The following is a 17978-nucleotide window of genomic DNA, read 5'->3' as shown; positions in this document are numbered from 1 at the left end:
AATCTTAGTTGTACTGTAATAATAATGTATTTTATACAACCTTTTCACCTGATAGCAATCAGAACCTGAGAAGAGCCAGTTCGGTCTAGTGTTTAAGGCATCTGGCTAGAAACCAGGAAACTGTGAGTTCTAGGCCTTCATTGGACATGAAAGCTGGGTGGGTGATTTTGAGTCAGTAACTCTCTTTCAGTCCAACTCACTTCACACAGGTTATTGTTGAAGGGAAAATAGGAGGAAGAAAGAGCATTGGTTGGCTACCTTGATTATTTAGAAAAGTAATAAAGATAAGATAAAAATAAAATTAAATAATTATAAAAGTTATATATGGCACATCTATGTATTTTCTTTCTATGTAAGTTTACTATTCTGAATTCCACTATTCAAGTAGCTGACGCATAATTCTGTATTTTGAATGTGCTTAGAAATGCTGCCCAGGATTCCAGTAATTGTCCAGTTCAAAGAACATCCACTACCAGCAGCTCTAAAGCTACCTGTAAATTGGAGTTGGATAACAATATTTTCTCAGCAAGTTGAAGGGCTTTTAAGGTCTTACACACTTTCCTAAATGTCATCAGAACACCTAAGGCATGTAAACCCATTTTATTATCTGTTAGAAAGTTATTAAGAGTTGCTTTCAGAATATAAACACTGTGTGAAGATCCCCATCTCACACAGGTGCAAGACTTACTATGTTTGGACTAGCCTGGACAATTTGAACACCTCTGCATCAATACCAAACATTTGGAAATTCCCACATAAGCAAAGTAAGACCCAACCTGATGCTCTTATATGAACTAGGACTTCAACTCAGCCAGTACTGGAGGTTGGTTGGGAATTATATAACAAATGTACTTAAAAGGTCCTAAATTGGAGAATGACAACTGCTCAAATTATTGTCTGGTTACATATTATGGTACTTGATAATGTGCGTTGGTATTATGTGCTTTAAAGCATTAAATGAAATCACTGGGACTTTCAGATTAACATGTTCCATGAAGGACTATGAAAAATAGCAATTATGAATATTACTTTCTCAGCCCTATTAACATGCAAACCTTTGTTATCTCCCTTGTATAAAGTTACACATTGCCTTAAGATCTTAAAATATATCTCTAGGAAGCATTCCTATTTACATGTTAAAGCACACAAATTTCACATTTCTAACATGCCTGTGTAAAACAGAAATTACTCTCATTTTTGTTGTGCCACAACTGAAGATTCAAACTCCATTTCTAGTTTGTGATTTTATTAAAGAGAGGACTGACTGCCTTTCTTTATAGCCATTCCAAAAGCAGAACTTCAAGCTGCAGCTTTGTTTACAGGTTTTTAAAGCTGCAGTAACCTGCAATCAAGACTTTAGCATGGAGCAGAATAAAATCAATCTTAAGTTTTGGAAAAACAAGCAGTTTCTGAAATACAGTACGAGATCAACACAGATATTCTCCTGACTTTGTCCATCATCAATGTTGCTAGCCATAATAACTATTGGTGCTTTTAATATTTGTAAGTGTCATGCATTTTTATTATGAAGATGAGAATCTGTTCTTGAGATTCTGATTGCAAAAGTTAGAAAATTGGCATTGATTGAGAAATCAAATGCAGATGCCATTTCTTTTCCAGTGTTACTACTCAACTCAGGGACGAAGAACCTAGTGTATGGCTTGACTAGCAACTTTCAATATCCCTCATCACTCACCATACTTCTACTGAGATTTCAGGTGGAAAACCAGTTTCCTACATATTCTTGATCCAAATATTACCTAAACAGGATTATATTAGAGAAACAAATAGCTATTATTCAGTACTCCCTTAGCATTATTGTGATAAGTGCTATAGAATCATAAAAGTAGCACAGCCTTTCCAAGAGGATTTTTATCAAGTTGATGTCACAATGGCTCCAAAAAGAAGTAACAAATAATAAAAGTAAATAATTTAGCCTATAAATAATAAAATACTGCTTCTAGGGACAGAAGGTGTTAGGAGTAACTGAACAGACAGAAATGTACAATCATTAAGGCATTCTATCAAACAGAAATTTTGTAGAGCATTTCACAAATACACCTATGATGCTCATCACCACTGGGGGTTGTTCTTTCACCTGAGACTTACCAGTTCCATATACAAACGTTTGGAAGATTGCTGCACAAGCATTCCATATAGATCAGTGTTTCTCAACCTTGGCAGCTTGAAGATGCATGGAATTGTGGGAGTTGATATCCACCCATCTTTAAGCTACCAAGGTTGAGAAACATTTATGTAGATAAAAGATTACATATAAGAAATTTTAACAGCCCACACCAGGAAAGGCCTGTCAACCAAAATCAATTGTAAAGCAAAAAGTAACTGAGGGAGAACTCCCATCAAATTCTAGATGAACGGAACTAACTAAAAGTAGGGAAAATACTATTTATTCCTTATCAACAATGAAAGTATTATGGTTCTTCTATTTATTATTCTTTTACCTTCCAATTTGGAGGGGGGAATTCTCCTTATTGGGAAGTGCAAAATGATTTGTCACATACAGTACTGTGAAAGCACTATATAAGGATGCAGGCCTCCGTCACTAATATTTTCATTATCACAGAAAATAAGGTCCATGACACCTCCCAATGGCTTTGGATTATAGATTCCCAATTCCCCACCAGTGAATAAACAGAGGAGTACTAATGAGATGCATAACATAAAAGATCTGGAGTCAGCTCTGATCTAGAACATTAAAGAATTATAAACTATCAATGAAGATTTTCTTCCCCTGGTTACATCTAAAAATTCACAAAAGATAAAATTCTTTATAGTCCTTCTCTAACTTGGCGAATTATAGTAAGCTTTTAATATCCACCGTTGCTCCACATCCAGTGCATATCAAGATAAAAGTTTAACAATAAGACTTACACAGTTAGACCATCAAGTCATTCAATATGCTTCATGGTCAATAATGATTCTGCATTCATTCACACTGTCATAAAGTATTTCCGCAGGCCTTCAGATTAAGAATGTGATCACTGAAGTTACTTATATATTTATGAAGCCTAATATATTAAAAATTATTGTTAATTATGCACTTCATTTAAATGCAAGTTCTTTACAGGTATACCATTGTCAAGGATTCGTCAAATCCAACTCCAATCAAATAGCCCCTAAACTACTTCATAAACTATGGTTATTTTGCAGACAATATAACAGACTAAGTCTTCAAATATTGTAGCTTCAGAGCATCTTTTATTGAATGACATGTGCTCAAGATACTTATTTTTTTTCCTACTGATTTTTCCATTTCCATGAAGGAAGAAGTTCAGGTTTTTAAGAAGAAGCACCTTTACTCAGGAATAAAATGCTCCCATCAGCTTTTCATTTTTTCATACTATAGCTGAAAAAAGATGTATCATATTTTTGGCAGCAATATCAACACTTTGTAACACTTTCCCATCTTGAATAAACATCAAATTATACTTGAACATAAACTATAATTGAAAATGAACTATCAACAAGATAGCACTAGAGCGTATGCTTTGATCAACATGACCTCACTCAGATTTTTTTTTCTTCCTCTAACTGTAGTTTCCAGAAAGCCACTGCAAAAACTTTGAACAGATATTTATCTTTAAAAGCAAGGGCTTCTATCAATATAACCATGGAGACATTCTAATCTTTAACTACCTTTCATGTTTCTTCTTCCCTCCCAACTCCCAATCCCAGAGTTATCAGAAAATGCCAATGTAGAATATGATTCACACCAATTTCTCAGGATACCATTCCAATGTTTATCTTTCCATGTGAACCTTTTTCCACAGGCCTTATTTGAGCAACTCCTGTAAGCAGAAAATACCACCCACATGAACAGCATTTTCTGTTTTTATGAAAGCACCTTATTTGCTCAAGCAGTATGAAAGATACTCAACTGTCATTTATTACCTTTTAAAAGCTTCAGCAGGGTTTCTCTCACATTCCCCAGGTTGCAGGAGACTTTGAACAGCTGGATCTCTCACTTTGTCTTCATAACCCTGAATCAGTCCACTCTGACAGATCTGGTCAACTAAGCCTCTAATAAACCTCCCCACACAGAGAGTATCAGAGTCCTGTGCCCTACAAAAATGGAAGGCTAGTGCTTGGTGATGTAAACCTCTTTGTAAGTTTGCAGGTGAGCTTGGCCATAGTAATTCAGTACAAACCGCTGTCTTGCCACTACCAGGACCTCCTACTAATAATACACCCCAGGATGTTCCCTTGCCAGGGACAACACAAGCATTAGACCCAGAATTCAGCACAATGGATGGTTTGTTGGCAGAGCTATTGCTGAAGCTTGTCTTTTCCTGGAGGCAGTGCTGTAGTTTGTGAAAAACCCATTCTCTGCAATAAAACTGTTTCCCCTGAAGCAAGCTGGTCTGAGCCATTTTACAGACTACCTTCTGAGACAGGTCCAAATCAAGAGCACATCTTAGGTTTCACTGAAGACAATAGATTCTTAAATCCAAGCCAAAGTGCCTGTTGCATGGAACTATACCTCAGGACAGACTGCAGTCCACAAATCTGTTCATGCCTTCACATAATAATCACTGGCATCTTTGGACAAGAAGCATCTTTCGATCCAAATATCTATGATATTGTTTTGCTGGAAATCTTCTTTAGAGGTATAGCTATGTTTGTAGCAAAGCTCAATGACACGTCGTTTAAAAGGTTGCACAATGCCATGACTACAGTTGCTCCTTACAATGCTGCATACTATTATATGAGATTAATGCATCTAAAGTAGAGATAACATGCATGAAGAATTCCCACATTTCTTCTCTAAATTCCAGTCATTTCCAAATATACGTGGCTTTTAGATTCCCCAGAGTTGCGACTTCTAAAAACAGACCATTTTTTTCCACCAGCAAACGCAGCATATGTTGCAAACAAATGTATACGCCTCATTTAATATATTCATTTCCAAAGTCCATACAAGCTCAGTAGTCCAAATCCGTCCTTCAAATCATGGTGCTTCATGAACGCAGTAAAGTAGAAATAGAAGAACTTTTCTTCCCACTGCTTTCTTTGTCATCCTGTTTCAGTAAACCTCTGCTAGTTTCCAACTGCAACCATCAAACCACAGGATTTCTGTCCTGGCCTGAGAATAAAAGTACCAAACATTTGTTAGTTTATTCATAAACAGTGAACTTCATTTTGCATAATACAGCCACTCATCTGTATAATGTACGAACAGGAGGAGCCCCCAAACCCATTCCCTGCATTCAGACTAGAGACACTGGAATGAACGATAGATAATATATCATCCTGTAGACTGCCAATACATTTTAGAAATTAAGAAATAAACAGGCAGTGTTTCTCTCTGTCTCTCTCTCCCAAACAAAGAAGCATTAAAGCTTTGCAGATACCACCTAGAATTACATTCCTGTCTTCTATTCCCAATGCCAGTGACCTTGAAGCCATTAAAAGCCCCCATCTTATTCTGAAAACAGACCTCCAGGTTCGACTCGCCATCCGAACCCTCACCGTACCCGCTTCGCCCCTTTTATACCTCGGGACTTCCCTTACAGTTTTTCTTAGCCGCCTTTGTTCCTAGCCTGGAAGCCTTAGGAAACACCGACGCTTCCCAAAGCCACGTTTGAACTTACCGTCCGGCTCCCCCTCCCGCGCCCTTCGCATTGTCGCTCTGCAGCGTGCCGTTTCTGTCATCTCTTCGGCTGCTTCCCTACAGCAAACGCTTTTTTTATCTCCTCCCCGTTTCGTCCCGCAGGCTTTTGTCTCCCACCCGACCAGGCTTCGCCTTTTCAGCTGATCCAACTGGCAGGACGCAACAAGCCCCTTTTCATCCCGCTCCCCTCCCCGCTTCTATCGAGAGACCTTCAGTGCGTTTTGGCCAACGGATAAGAACAAGGCGCAAGGGCGGAGGAGGAGGCGGCGGCGGCGGCCGAGGGAAAAAGTGGACTCAGTCGAGCGACCGAAAGCGCGGCCCGCCTGCTTGTCGGATCCACCGCTCGACACAGGCACACGCCCTGTCCCCATCCCCCCACCCCGCCTGCCGCCTCCTCCTCCCCCGCAGCGCCAGCACAACGGAGACCCTACGGGGGGCATGCACACAGGGCTCGGCAGCAGAGAGCGAGCCGGACGGGCGGACCGCTCTGTTCCGCCTCGCTCCGATCGATACCCTGGGCTCTCGGCTGAGGCAAGGGAGGGAGGTGGAAGGGGCAGCCCCGAGCCCGGCTTCCTCGTTGTCCTCCTGTATTCCCCTCCCCAACTTGGATCACACGCTCTCCCTTCTTTCTAGTTGGCGAGATTCCCATCGCAAACACGCCCCGCCACTGACTCGATGTCTCCCTTCCGGGTCCCCATGCTTGATTCTCGGCCGCCCGGCCCCCCCGCGCCTCTCCGTTTTAACACCGGGGCTAAACCGAGAGGAAGCTACGCCCACGTCGTTCAGATTCGCTCGCCGCTGAAGACGCCTCAGAGAGCGAGCGAAGGGACCGAGGCTGAGGGGACAAGCCGGAGCCTCGCGCAAGACAAAGCTCAGGCGCAACGCAGGCTCCGCGCAGAAGCCAAGCCAGCCAAAGGCGCGGACGGCGGTGCCTTCGGCGCTCTGCAAGGTTCTCTGGCGTCCGGGCAGGAAGATGACAGGAAGGGCGCCGGAGAGTTTTCCAAAATCCCAAGTAGCAAAACAAAAAAAAACAAAAAGCCCCACTTCGGGGCGAGACAACCCAAGGAGGGAAATCTCCGGCGTCACTTCAATCTTGTTCCTTCCCGACGCTGCCTTTGCAGAGCCTGCTTTCGTAGCTCGGGCTCGAAACGGGGTCTTTGCAGAACCCGAAGGCGCAGCGCTATCTTCAGCCCTTATCCGGGATCCCAACCGCAAGAGCGGAACAGGACGGCCGGCTGGCTGGCCGGCTGAATGCGGCCCCTTCCCTCCACACCCAGCCTGGCCGAGGGAGATTGGCAAAGAAGCTTTTATCCTGGCAGCGGCGTCCGCTGTTCCATTTACCTCCCCCGCTTCCTCTTCTTTGGACAAGGCGGCACTAGCGGCGGCAGCTGCTGGCTCTTCCCCTCCCGCGCTCAAGCCGCTCCCCCAAGGCGGACGAAGGCTTAGACAGGCGTGGCCGCCGCTCTTCCTTCGCCGCAAGCCTACCGGTGGCCCGCAGCGCTGGCTCACCCGAGCCCAACGGTTCCGACTCCAAAACCCCTCCGCCCCTTTTCTCTTCCGTCCCTCTTTTAACCTGCCTCGTTGGTCCGCCTCCTGCTCGGCTCCGAAGCCACGCCTTCCGCCCTTGGCCACTCCTCTTTCGTTCCGGGTGGAAGCTGTTTTGTGTCTGTCCTGGGGCGGGGAAGGGGCGTGGCTAGGCCTGGGAGATGCTGCTTCAGATCACCTGGTGAGGGAGGGAGGGAGGGAGGCTCGTGGCCAGGTCAGAAAGCTACCAGCTGAGTAACCCGTCTGGCTGGCATGTTGCCTTTGCTTGTTTGTGTTCTCTAAGCATCGGCCCCTCTTTCATTCTCTGTGCCATTTTTTTTACTTCTTTGTGCATTTACAGCAGGACTTTTGTTTTACTACCCGACTTGCTCTGAAGCAAAAATCAACAAAGCAATCGGCATTATAACATAGAAATGGTTCCTTATACTGGAACATTTAAAAAAAATTATCCCACAAGTGAGGGAGGGGAGAGTGGGAGGGAAAATGGGGAAAAATAAGATTGAGGCTTACTTAATTAATTTTTCTAGAAGCTCTTTTTCACATAGCAATAAAGTTGCATTCCTAATACCAAAATGATGGAAATGCATGAGCTACTGGTTAAGAGACTAGACTAAAAGCCAAGAAACTGACTTTTGGTCTCACTTTAGGCATGAAAGTCAGCTGGGTCAGTTTGGGCCAGTTACTTTCAGACAGCCCAATCCACCTTACAAGGTTGTTGTGGGGAAAATAGAAGGATAAAGAGGTATTGTATGCATTCACTTCTTTGAGGTATTATAAACATAATAGAGATAAATAAATACATAAATTTGCAACCAGGAGTTCTGTTGTTAAGTGAGCCATGCCTGATTTTATGACTTTTCTGACACGGTTAAGCGAATCACAGTAGTTGTTAAAAATACATTTATTTTGAACTTCTTGGGACGGAAGGAGATTTGTAAATATTTTACAACTTTCTTGCATTTTTTTATATTTCACAAAAAGCAGCTGCAGACTATGGGAATAGGTCAAAGTTTACAAAAGACATTTTACTAAATAAAATAAAAAAAGATCTGAACTACATAAACCTTTTTGCTGCGGGAGATATCAGTAACTCTGTTGATATTGTTAAACCAAATTCAAAATTGTTGTTTGTCAAAGAATTAAGTTTTCTTTGGATCTACCTATATATCCTTCCCATAACAAATCTATAATTCCTAAATTAGAAACAAAGCAAATACCAAAACCTATGTGTATTTATAAGTGTGATAGTTCCTTCCTTTGTATCATTTGTGTCATTATGTGTTAGTAATATTGAATATACCATATGTATGATTTGATTTGCTCTGTTATCTTCAATGAAACTTTGAATAACAGAGTTAAGGTATAAAATGAAAAATTGCCTTTTTTGATCATTACAACCAGATTGGATTTAAAAAGCACATTGGAAGTAATCTAGTCTCAGCCTTCATTCCATTCAAAGTGTTAAAGGCACGTGGAGTAGGGAATTTCCCCAGTTTTTTATATGGTAAGTGAATGAATCATTATATTTTATTAGGTAATAAAATACTAATTATATTTGAGGTGAAAAGTATTTGGGGAGAATGCCAAAGTCAACATGGCTGGCCTTAACAATGAAGCAGTGGCTTCAGGTTGAAAATTTTATAGCACTGTCTGAGAACATATGAAATTTAAACAGTGAGCTATCACCAAAGCAGTGGTGGGATTCAATTTTTTTTACTACCGGTTTTGTTGGCATGGTTTATTTGGTGGGTGTGGCTTAGTGGTCATGTGATTGGGTGGGAATGGCTTGGTGGTCATGTGACTAGTTGTTGCAGGAAATTATGAGACTCAGACCTTGGAATCCAAAAATAAGTTGGTTTTAGTTGTGCAAACAGGTTCAGAGTATTTTAGTGAGAGTCACTTCTGAACAACTTTCTTATTGAACAGCACATTCCTATATACTTGTTCAGAAGGGGCAAAACACAGAAATATAACTTGTCAGTCATTCATTGGTTACTTGAAACACAGCTTTCCCGCTCTCCTGTTGCTAGGCTAGGATGGCTGGATGTCACAAACCCATTTTGCTAAACTCCCTAGCTTGTGGTTTTGTTACAAGCGAGACAAGGTATCTTGGCAAATATGACTTTGACCGATAGATGATCCTTGTGGTTTGGCTTTTCACACTTCCTTGTTCTTTGTCTTGCTAATACCACATATTTCACTATCTATAAAACTTATATCATTATTTCTCTAAAATTAATATATTTTTACGTCCTACCTTAGGGTGGGCGTGGCCAACTTGACGTCACTCACATCAAGGGGTGCCTTGTCTGGCCTCAAAGATATACAATTTCCCTGTCTATTTATTTACTATTACTGAACATCCAAAATACACTATTTAATCCTATGTATATATGTCATATGTGTACATACATATTACATAGTATAGTGTGTGTAAAGGCACACAAAAATATACATTATCTACTATATATACTCTATGTGTATGTACACACACACACACACACAAACACACACACAGCTCTTCTAAAACTATACACATTCAGCCTCACTGCGATTGGAAAAACACACGCATAGTCCACTTTCTGCCACACATTTAATTATAACTTCTGTACATTAGAACATTGCACATGCCTTCAGATTTACTTCCCTAGCCTGCACATGACCATTAGACCCAGGAGATATCATGAATTGACTAAAATGTGAAACTCACTTAACAACGCTCTTGCTTAGCAACCAAAATTTTGGGCTTAATTGTGGTCATAAGTGAAGAACTATCTCTGCCTTTCTCTGCATGGCAGCCTCGTCCTAGTAAACTCCTCTGCCAATTTTCCTCTCTGTTAAAGGCACCAAAATAATCCAGATTCCAGATGATATAAGGTCTCCTGCTGGAGCAGGGGGTTGGATTAGATGGTTTCCAAGGTTCCTTCTAACTCTGCTATTCTATGGTTCTGTAAGGATCTCCTGGAGCAGGGGGTTGGACTAGAATAGGGCTCTTCAAACTTGACAGCTTTAAGACTTTTTTTCTCCAGTCATGTTAGCTCAGGAATTCTGGAAATTGAAGTCCACAAGTCTTAAAGCTGTCAAGTTTGAAGACTTTTGGATTAGAAGATGACCCCCAAGTTCCCTTCCAGCCCTAGATTGCTGTGCTATTTCAAAGAGTCTTCTGAAGCCAGGCTTTGTGTCCTTCCTTCCTCTCCTTTTTTTCCTCCCCCGCTCCCTCCCTCCTTCCATATATCTATCCATCCACTCATCCATATATCTCATTTACTTTCTCCTCCCTCACTTCCTCCCTCTTTCTTTCTTTCTTTCTCTCCCTTCCTTCCATCCCGTCTTTCTTTGTCTTTCCCCTTTCTTCCTTTCTCTCTCTTTTTCTTTCTTTCCCTTTTCTTTCTTCTTTCTTTTCTCTCTCTCTTTCCCTCTTCTCTCCCTCTCTCTTTCCTTCTCTCTCTGTTTCCTTCTCTCTCTCCCTCTCTTTATCTTTCTATCCCTTCCCTTCCTCCTTCACTTTCTCCTTCTAAAGTTAGGAGAGGAGACCCACCTGAAACAAACACACACACACACTTCCAAGCACCCAGCAGTGTCACTCGTTAAGAGGATTCTTCCCAGCCAGTCTCTGGTCTCGCATTGCCCCAAAAAGCTGGCAGGCAAGGCTTCATGTTGCAACAAAGGGGCTGTGGGTGGGACTTCGCCCCTTTCCACTTTTGGGGCTGGGAAATTCAAGTGAGGCGTGTGCCTTCAGCCTTGCCCCCCTCTTCTGGCAGTTCTGGGCTAGATAGCTTCGGTTTGGCTTTCCCGACTGCCTGAAACCTTACCTTCCTTCCTCCTGCACCAAAAAGAAAATGTGTCAGCTATAGGCTTCTTGTAACGACTTTGCTTCACTTTTCCAATGCACTGCCGCAGCTGCATTCTAGGCACTGGCCATGCAGGTCCACCCCATTGAGCCCGCTGCACCAGAGGGACTTGCCCAAGCAAGTCCGAGCAGAGTGGTGCAGCACTCTGAAAGAGGTGGCTGGAGACCGAAAAAGAGTCGCCTCCAGCTGTCCCTTTTTCAGCGCAACCAGCTGGCTGCTGCTTCCCTCCTTCTCTGCCTGTTTATTGTGTATGGCTGGGGAAGAGGAGAACAGTCAGCTGGTTGGGGCAGGCTTTTTGCACTGCGAAAGAGGCAGCTGGAGGCAACTCTTTTTCGGTCTCCAGCCGCCTCTTTTGCAGTGCAAGAAGCCTCCCCCAACTGGCTGACCACTCTCCTCCTCCTAGGCTATACAGAACAAACAGGCAGAGAAGGAAGGGAGCAGCTGTCCAGTTGGGGGAGGCTTCCTGCGCTGATTGGCCGAGCCAATCGCGGGAGATTCAAAGCCCTGTCATTGGCCGCCGAGCCGCCGGCCGGCTCTATAAGAAAGCCGCGCGGTTCACAGGTCCTGTACGAAACTGTATACTTCAATAAAGAGCTGAAGTTCACGATGAGTCTCGCGTCTCAATGAACCCGATCTAACACTGTCTATGGAGATTCTCAGTCATCCAGATGATGGTTCTCTCAAATGCTTTTCCAAGAGGCAACTGGACTTTCTTTTTCTTTTTTGAAGATGTTTTACTTCTCATCCAAGAAACTTTTCAGCTCTGACTTGATGGTGAGGAATGGAAGGATTTATATTCCTTGCAGACAGCTGATCATTTGCATTTATTTTTTTTTAGAGTTGCTGAGGCCACTTGGAGGTCCTCAGGGTCACCTGAGTAGTGCAAGTGGGTATGGAGCCTTCTTGGAACTATTGAAAGGACTGTGTTTTAGACTGGAGCTTGCCAGGCTGGGCCGGGCTGGAAGATGCGCGTCCGCTGGAAGAAGGAAGAAAGTGTGCTCTGGGAAGATGGGCAAGTGGGCAGATGTCCTGGAGCCGCTGCACACACAGTGCACATGTGCAATAGCCGTGGAACATCCATCTGAGCTGCGCCGCAGCCACCATGTGGCAGGGAAAACTAGGAGAGCGACTGCGCGACCGGGTTGGGAGCATGGCCAGCCAGGAGTTGCCACCGGTTTGGTGACCCATGCCAAATGACCGCAACCAGTTCGCCCAAGCCGGTGCCAACCAGTTGAATACCACCTCTGCACCAAAGTCATTACTTGCTTCGCAAGTCCAAATGCTTTAGCTTATACAGATAGTCCTCAACCTACAACAGTTCATTTAGTGACTGTTTAAAGTTACAACGGCACTGGAAAAAGTGAGTTATGACCATTTTTCAGACTTATGACCATTGCAGCATCTCCATGGTCATGTGACTTACATTCGGATGCTTTACAACTGGTTCTTATTTATCATGGTTGCAGTGTCCCAGGATCATATGATGACCTTTTGTGACCTTCTGACAAGCAGTCAATTGGAAAGCCAGTTTCACTTAACAATGGTGTCACTAATATAACAATTGCAATGATTTACTTTGTAAATGGGGCAAAACTCACTTAACAGATTTCTCACTTAGCAACTTAAATGTTGGCCTCAATTGTGGTCGTAAGTCAAGGGCTACCTGTATTGGAAAGTAAATATTACTCAGGAAATAGCAGACCCCTTAGTGGATGGTATAATCAAGTTATACTTAAAAGAGAACAGTCAGGCTTATTATGTATTCTTTACACAGCAACTGCTTTGTCAGTTACCATGCTATTTTCAAATTTGCCCTTTGGGAAGTGAGTAAATTCTTACTCAGCCATAGCAGGTACTCCTGGGAATCAAAGCTTGCCTTTCCATTCAGTTTATAATTCAAGAGATGTTAAAGTGTTCTGATAAAAAGAAGTTCTAAAATTTGGTTTATGAAAAAATATATTTGATCTTATCTTGTTTTCGCTTCCAGCCTGGAAATTTAAAATTGCTACATTGATTGCAGTCATGAATGTACTAGTAGAGAAAAGAAGGTAAGTCCAGAACTAGCTTCAAATTTATATGTTATGTTAAAAATTCAGAATAACATCCAATATTTTTTTTTCAAGATGATGAAGCAATGTAAAATAGTTTTTAGAGATTATTTTTAGAAATTACCTCAGTTACCTTAAGGCTTGCAATAAAAAAAAATCACATAATGGTGGGGTTCCACGTCAGTGATAAAACTTGAAAAGCGAGAAAGACACTTCAGTGAACAACTATTTTGAAAAGAATTTTAATCATACTATGGTATCTTCTGATATTACATCATGCTGGAATCTCTTCACTGCTAAGCTCTTGTGCCTGTTGATACTTTGTAACTTTCAGTTGAGTAAAATGCATCATAGGGCAAAACTTTGTCAACAAGTAAGGCTTAGAGAGTGGCATAATTCTCATTAATTATACTGCTAATAAATATTATTACAATCCCAAAAATCTTTATTGTTGAATAGGCAGAATTAATGATTGTAGGTCATTTCAGAAAAACATGCATATAGTTTTCCAATAAAATTGACATTGTAATCCTAAACCCATTTATCAAACAGTAAGTTCCATTAGCTATATCAGGATATATTTCTAAGTGAATTTGCTTAGGAACACATTTAAGTTTGATTATTTTTTCTAAAATATGTAATATCTTAAATATTAATAAAGTTAAATATTAATAAATAATTTTAATAAATATTAATAAATAATAATTTAATAAATAATTGAATTTTTTTGGACTAAAAGGGATGCATGAAAGTTTATGCCAAGATACGTGTTTTAGTTCTTAAGATGTAATAAGGTTTTTATTTGCTTTTACTTCATCAGATTAATACAGTTATCAAATTTGTTACTTAAAATAATAATTATGTGTTATTTCAAATAATAATGACAATAATATTGTTGATTTTTGTTAATAATAATAATAATATTAAATAAGCAATACTGATTATTAATAAGCATCATTATCAATAATGCTCAATCTATGGGAGCTTCCGGTTTGTCGGCTTCGCGAGCGGCAGGGATTTGCGAAGCTGCGTGATCCCTGCCGCGCTAGCCGTTTTTGGGGCTCCGACCCACACGGGTGCGGAGCTAGGCTGCCCTGCAGGGGCAGCTGAAGGTAGGGGATCCGGAGAAGGGACTGGGGGTGTTGCAGACCCCCTCCCTGGCCGGCAGAACCCCTTTTCCCAGGACGCGTGCAGCGGCGGTCCGTAATGGCCGCCACAAAGAAGCTGGCAGCCGGGTAAGAATGCGCAGGAGGAAGTGGAGAAAGTGATTGAGAGGAGAAAGTTTTTCTTGGCTCCTAGGACTCTAAGACATATTTAATAAAATTCCTGAAAAGTATGACTTTCTGAATAATACCTGCCAGAAGAGGAAAAAAGCGGCTGTTTGAAGGTGCTGAAAGGATAGCTTTCCCTCTTTTCCTACGGAATAAATAACTGGATATTAAGAAACCTATTTTTAGGTGGAAATTGGTTTTAAGCGATGAGTGGGAAGAGAGAGGATTAAAAAGAAAATATTTGTATGCTAAGATTTTGTTGGAGCAGATGCCTTAAGGATTTGAAGACTAGAATATATTGTAATAAGATTTTAAACAGATTTGGACTTTCTTTCTCTTTGATTGATATTACCCCAGAAGGAGAAAGTGAGAACTCTGCCTTGGTTTGGACTGATTGATAACTTTGGGACTGTTTTATCTTTTTTATTTTCTTTTGAATATTCTGGTTGTTGTAAGAAGAAAGAAGGAGAAAAGAAAAGAAAAGATTTATAATGGCTCTTTCTGTTGAGGAACTAAGAAAAGAATATGAACAAGCAAAAAAAAATGGTAAAGATGGTGTGGAAGAAGCTTTCCTTTTCTTAGAAATGGCGCTTACTAATTATCAACAAACATTACAACAGATGAAGACAGCAGAGGAACAAGAAAGAAAGGAAGGAGCCATCTTTAATGAATCTCAGAATTTGATCCAGAAAGAAGGAAGAGAGAAAGAAAAGAAAAGAAGAGAAAAGAAGAAAACTAAAGGATTTAAGGACTTAAGATCTAAAAAACATTTAAGAAAGGGAAAAATAAAGTGCAAAACCAATATGATGATAGTAAACAAAGGGGAAAAGGAATACGACAGAGAAGGGAAGCCGGTAAGGCAGAGGCTAGAAGAAGGGGGTAGAAAGGTTTGTTGGGAGAAGAAAGAAAGGAAAAGGTGGAGAAAAACTACAATGTTTTGAAATTAAATGGAAAAAAGGAATTTTTTATGGATAATGGATAAAGTATAATTTTTTTTTTTAAAAAAAAAAGATTTTGCAAGGTACATAAGATGAGATGGTAGTATTGCAATGGTTTAAGAGTTGATAAGAGATTAAAATGTTAAAATGTTTAAAAATGATTGGCTTTAAAACTTAATAATAGGAGAGGTTTAGAATATTGTTTTAATTAAAGAGTTTAATAAAATTATGGTATTGATGTTATTATAAAATTTTTATTATGGTATTTTTCTTTAATATTTGGATTTATTGTCTAATTATGCATTTAATTGTGTTGGATGTATTAGTTAGATAGAATGTACCAAGCAAAATCTGATTGGGTGTTAGATATTATTTTAAAGATTAATTTGATTAACTTAGGGGGGAGATAGAAAGGCATCATACTCTGATTAATGATTTCAGGAGAAACTGATTTTCTTTTTTTTCATAAGGAATGAGACAAAGGGATGATAAAAAATGGACAAAAGATACAAATATAATGATTCAAACTAAGATGATTAATTAAGGTAGAATTAAGAAGTGTGAAATATGTGGAGAAGTTAATATAGAAGGCTTAGAATGGTAAATAAAATAAGTAATGATATGTAAGATGAGCATGAATATAATTGAAGTCCATGAAGAGAGAGACACCTGGGTCCAAGTTACTTTCCAAAAAGATTTTTTTTATGTTTTGTGTGTTGTGTGTATATGTCTTTTTTGGGGGGAGAATTAGTAAAAACTTGTAGAAATATAGAATGAGAATAATGGTAACTAAGTCAGAAAGAAACAGATGAAATAATAATAATGATATTGAATAAGAGTAAAGAGAAGTAAAGAGAAATTGAATAAGAGGTTTTGGTATGTTATATGGAAATGGTTTAAAACAGAATCATAATTTATCTGACTTGTTAAATTTACAATGGAAAAAGGTTTAAACATGTAATGAATAATGATAATTTGTGTGTTTTAAAAATTAATAAAACTTGTTTTTTAAAAAAAATAATAATGCTCAATCTATGCATCTAGATAATAAGAAAGGCAAAAAAACAACAACCTGGAGACAACAAAAAAGAAGAGAAAGAACCTTGGAAGGTAACCAAATACAAAGTTCAACAAATGGATGTAAAATGACTGTGACAAAAGAAAGCAAAATTAGTAGCAATACAATTTTGTGCAATCCCAAAACATCAGGATCCCTATTTGAACACCACCAGCATTGACAAAATCACTACTAGTCAATTGCAAAAGGCAGCTTTATTCGGAACATCTTGTGATATTACATTTAACATCATGCAACAACATTGTGCTATCCCCGGTCATTACAAAGGACTTGATAGCTCTTTTTTTCCGAAGCATCCGAATATAAATCACAGGACCCTGGGGATCCTACAACAGTCATAATTCTGAAAAAATGATCATGTTACTTTTTTGAGTGTCATTGTAAATATGAACAGTTCTCTAAAGCAGTGGTCCCCAACTTTTTTTGTACCAGGGACCAGTTTCAAGCAGAAACACTTTTTCAAGAACCGGCGGCGGGGGGGGGGGGGGAGGAGAGAGATTCTATTTTCCATTCCCAAAACTTTATGTTTACCCTACAACTAGCATTAAAGACACCTGACTGCAGTCTCTCTAGTTCTAGGTCTTGCCCAGCTGTGTAGCTACAAAATTTCATGCAGATGTTTCTCTTATCTCTGTTTGGTGAAAACAGGAATTGAATGAGGAGCATTTAGTCAGTGTGTTTTCCCTAGGAAGCTCCTGTAGTCCTTGTTTAGGGATCATTCAGAGCTACGATGGACCTCTAACATCTAGCCCAGGAAGAAACTGCTTCAAAGAAGCCGGGGTGGTGGTGGCTTTTCCTGTCACTGCACCTCCTCCGAAGCGCCCATTCACCCCCACCCCCACCCTGCCCGCCCACGCGCGGTTCAATCCAGTGCTTCGTTCTGCCTGCCTGCCTTCGTTTCTGGTTGTTTCAGAGTAGCTTCGGCTGATAAAAAGAGGCGAATAGTTATTATTCTCAGCCGAAGCTGCTCCGAAACTACCAGAAACGAAGGCAGGCAGGCAGGCAGGCAGAACGGAGCACTGGATTGAACCGTGCACGGGCGGGCGGGGTGGGGGTGAACGGGCGCTTCGGAGGAGCTGCGGCGACAGGAAAAGCCACCACCCCCTGGCTTCTTTAAAGCAGTTTCTTCCTGGGCTGGTGGAGGAGCGAGAGAGCGACTGAGAGAGGAACGAGGCGGGAGGAAACCGAAGCCGCTGAGCCGGAGAGCAGGACAGGCTTTGGTTGCTTCCTCCCTCCCCTTCTTTCATTTGTGTCCTTGATCCCTGATCCCAGCAACATTCACCGAAGGCGAAGAAAGCCGCCATTTTTATATATTTATTTTTCTTTGCGGCCCGGTACAGAGTGCTCCACGGACCGGTACCGGTCCGCGGCCCGGTGGTTGGGGACCCCTGCTCTAAAGGAACTGTTGTAAGTCAAAGGTTAACTTTATTATGGATCTATTTTAAATTAATGCAGTAGCATTATGAATTCTTGTACTCTCAATTTTCAGCAGTGTTGCCTCAGATTTAAACAAATTAAATAATAAATAAAGGCACCTGAGATACTAACATATTTCTTTAAATGCTGAGCTTACAGAAACAAATATCGGCACATACATCAAATGAACACTCACTTA

The 17978-nt window shown here is 40.8% G+C and overlaps 1 protein-coding gene across 2 annotated transcripts in view; it reads right to left on the bottom strand.

Moving 5' to 3' along the window:
* ANKRD50 (ankyrin repeat domain 50) overlaps window positions 1-7198 on the bottom strand; it is a 43682-nt gene extending 36484 nt beyond the window's left edge. Inside the window, exons 1-2 of one of the 2 annotated variants that reach the window (XM_026667025.2) lie at window positions 6974-7198; window positions 3913-5104 (exon numbers count right to left, since the gene is read on the bottom strand). In XM_026667025.2, coding sequence (XP_026522810.2) covers window positions 3913-4391 — 479 coding nt within the window. In that variant the 5' untranslated portion in view covers window positions 4392-5104; window positions 6974-7198. Of the gene's footprint in view, window positions 1-3912; window positions 5105-5612; window positions 5983-6973 lie in introns of those variants that run through there. The other variant, XM_026667026.2, reaches the window with a different exon arrangement.
* Between the last annotated feature and the right edge of the window lie 10780 nt (window positions 7199-17978).

Source organism: Notechis scutatus, chromosome 4 (genome assembly GCF_049901735.1).
Source record: "Notechis scutatus isolate UNSWTSFEM ecotype Mainland chromosome 4, rNotScu1.2, whole genome shotgun sequence".
Taxonomy (NCBI): domain Eukaryota; kingdom Metazoa; phylum Chordata; class Lepidosauria; order Squamata; family Elapidae; genus Notechis; species Notechis scutatus.
Note: the sequence above shows the minus strand (reverse complement) of the source record. Positions and strands in the feature narration are given on the sequence as shown.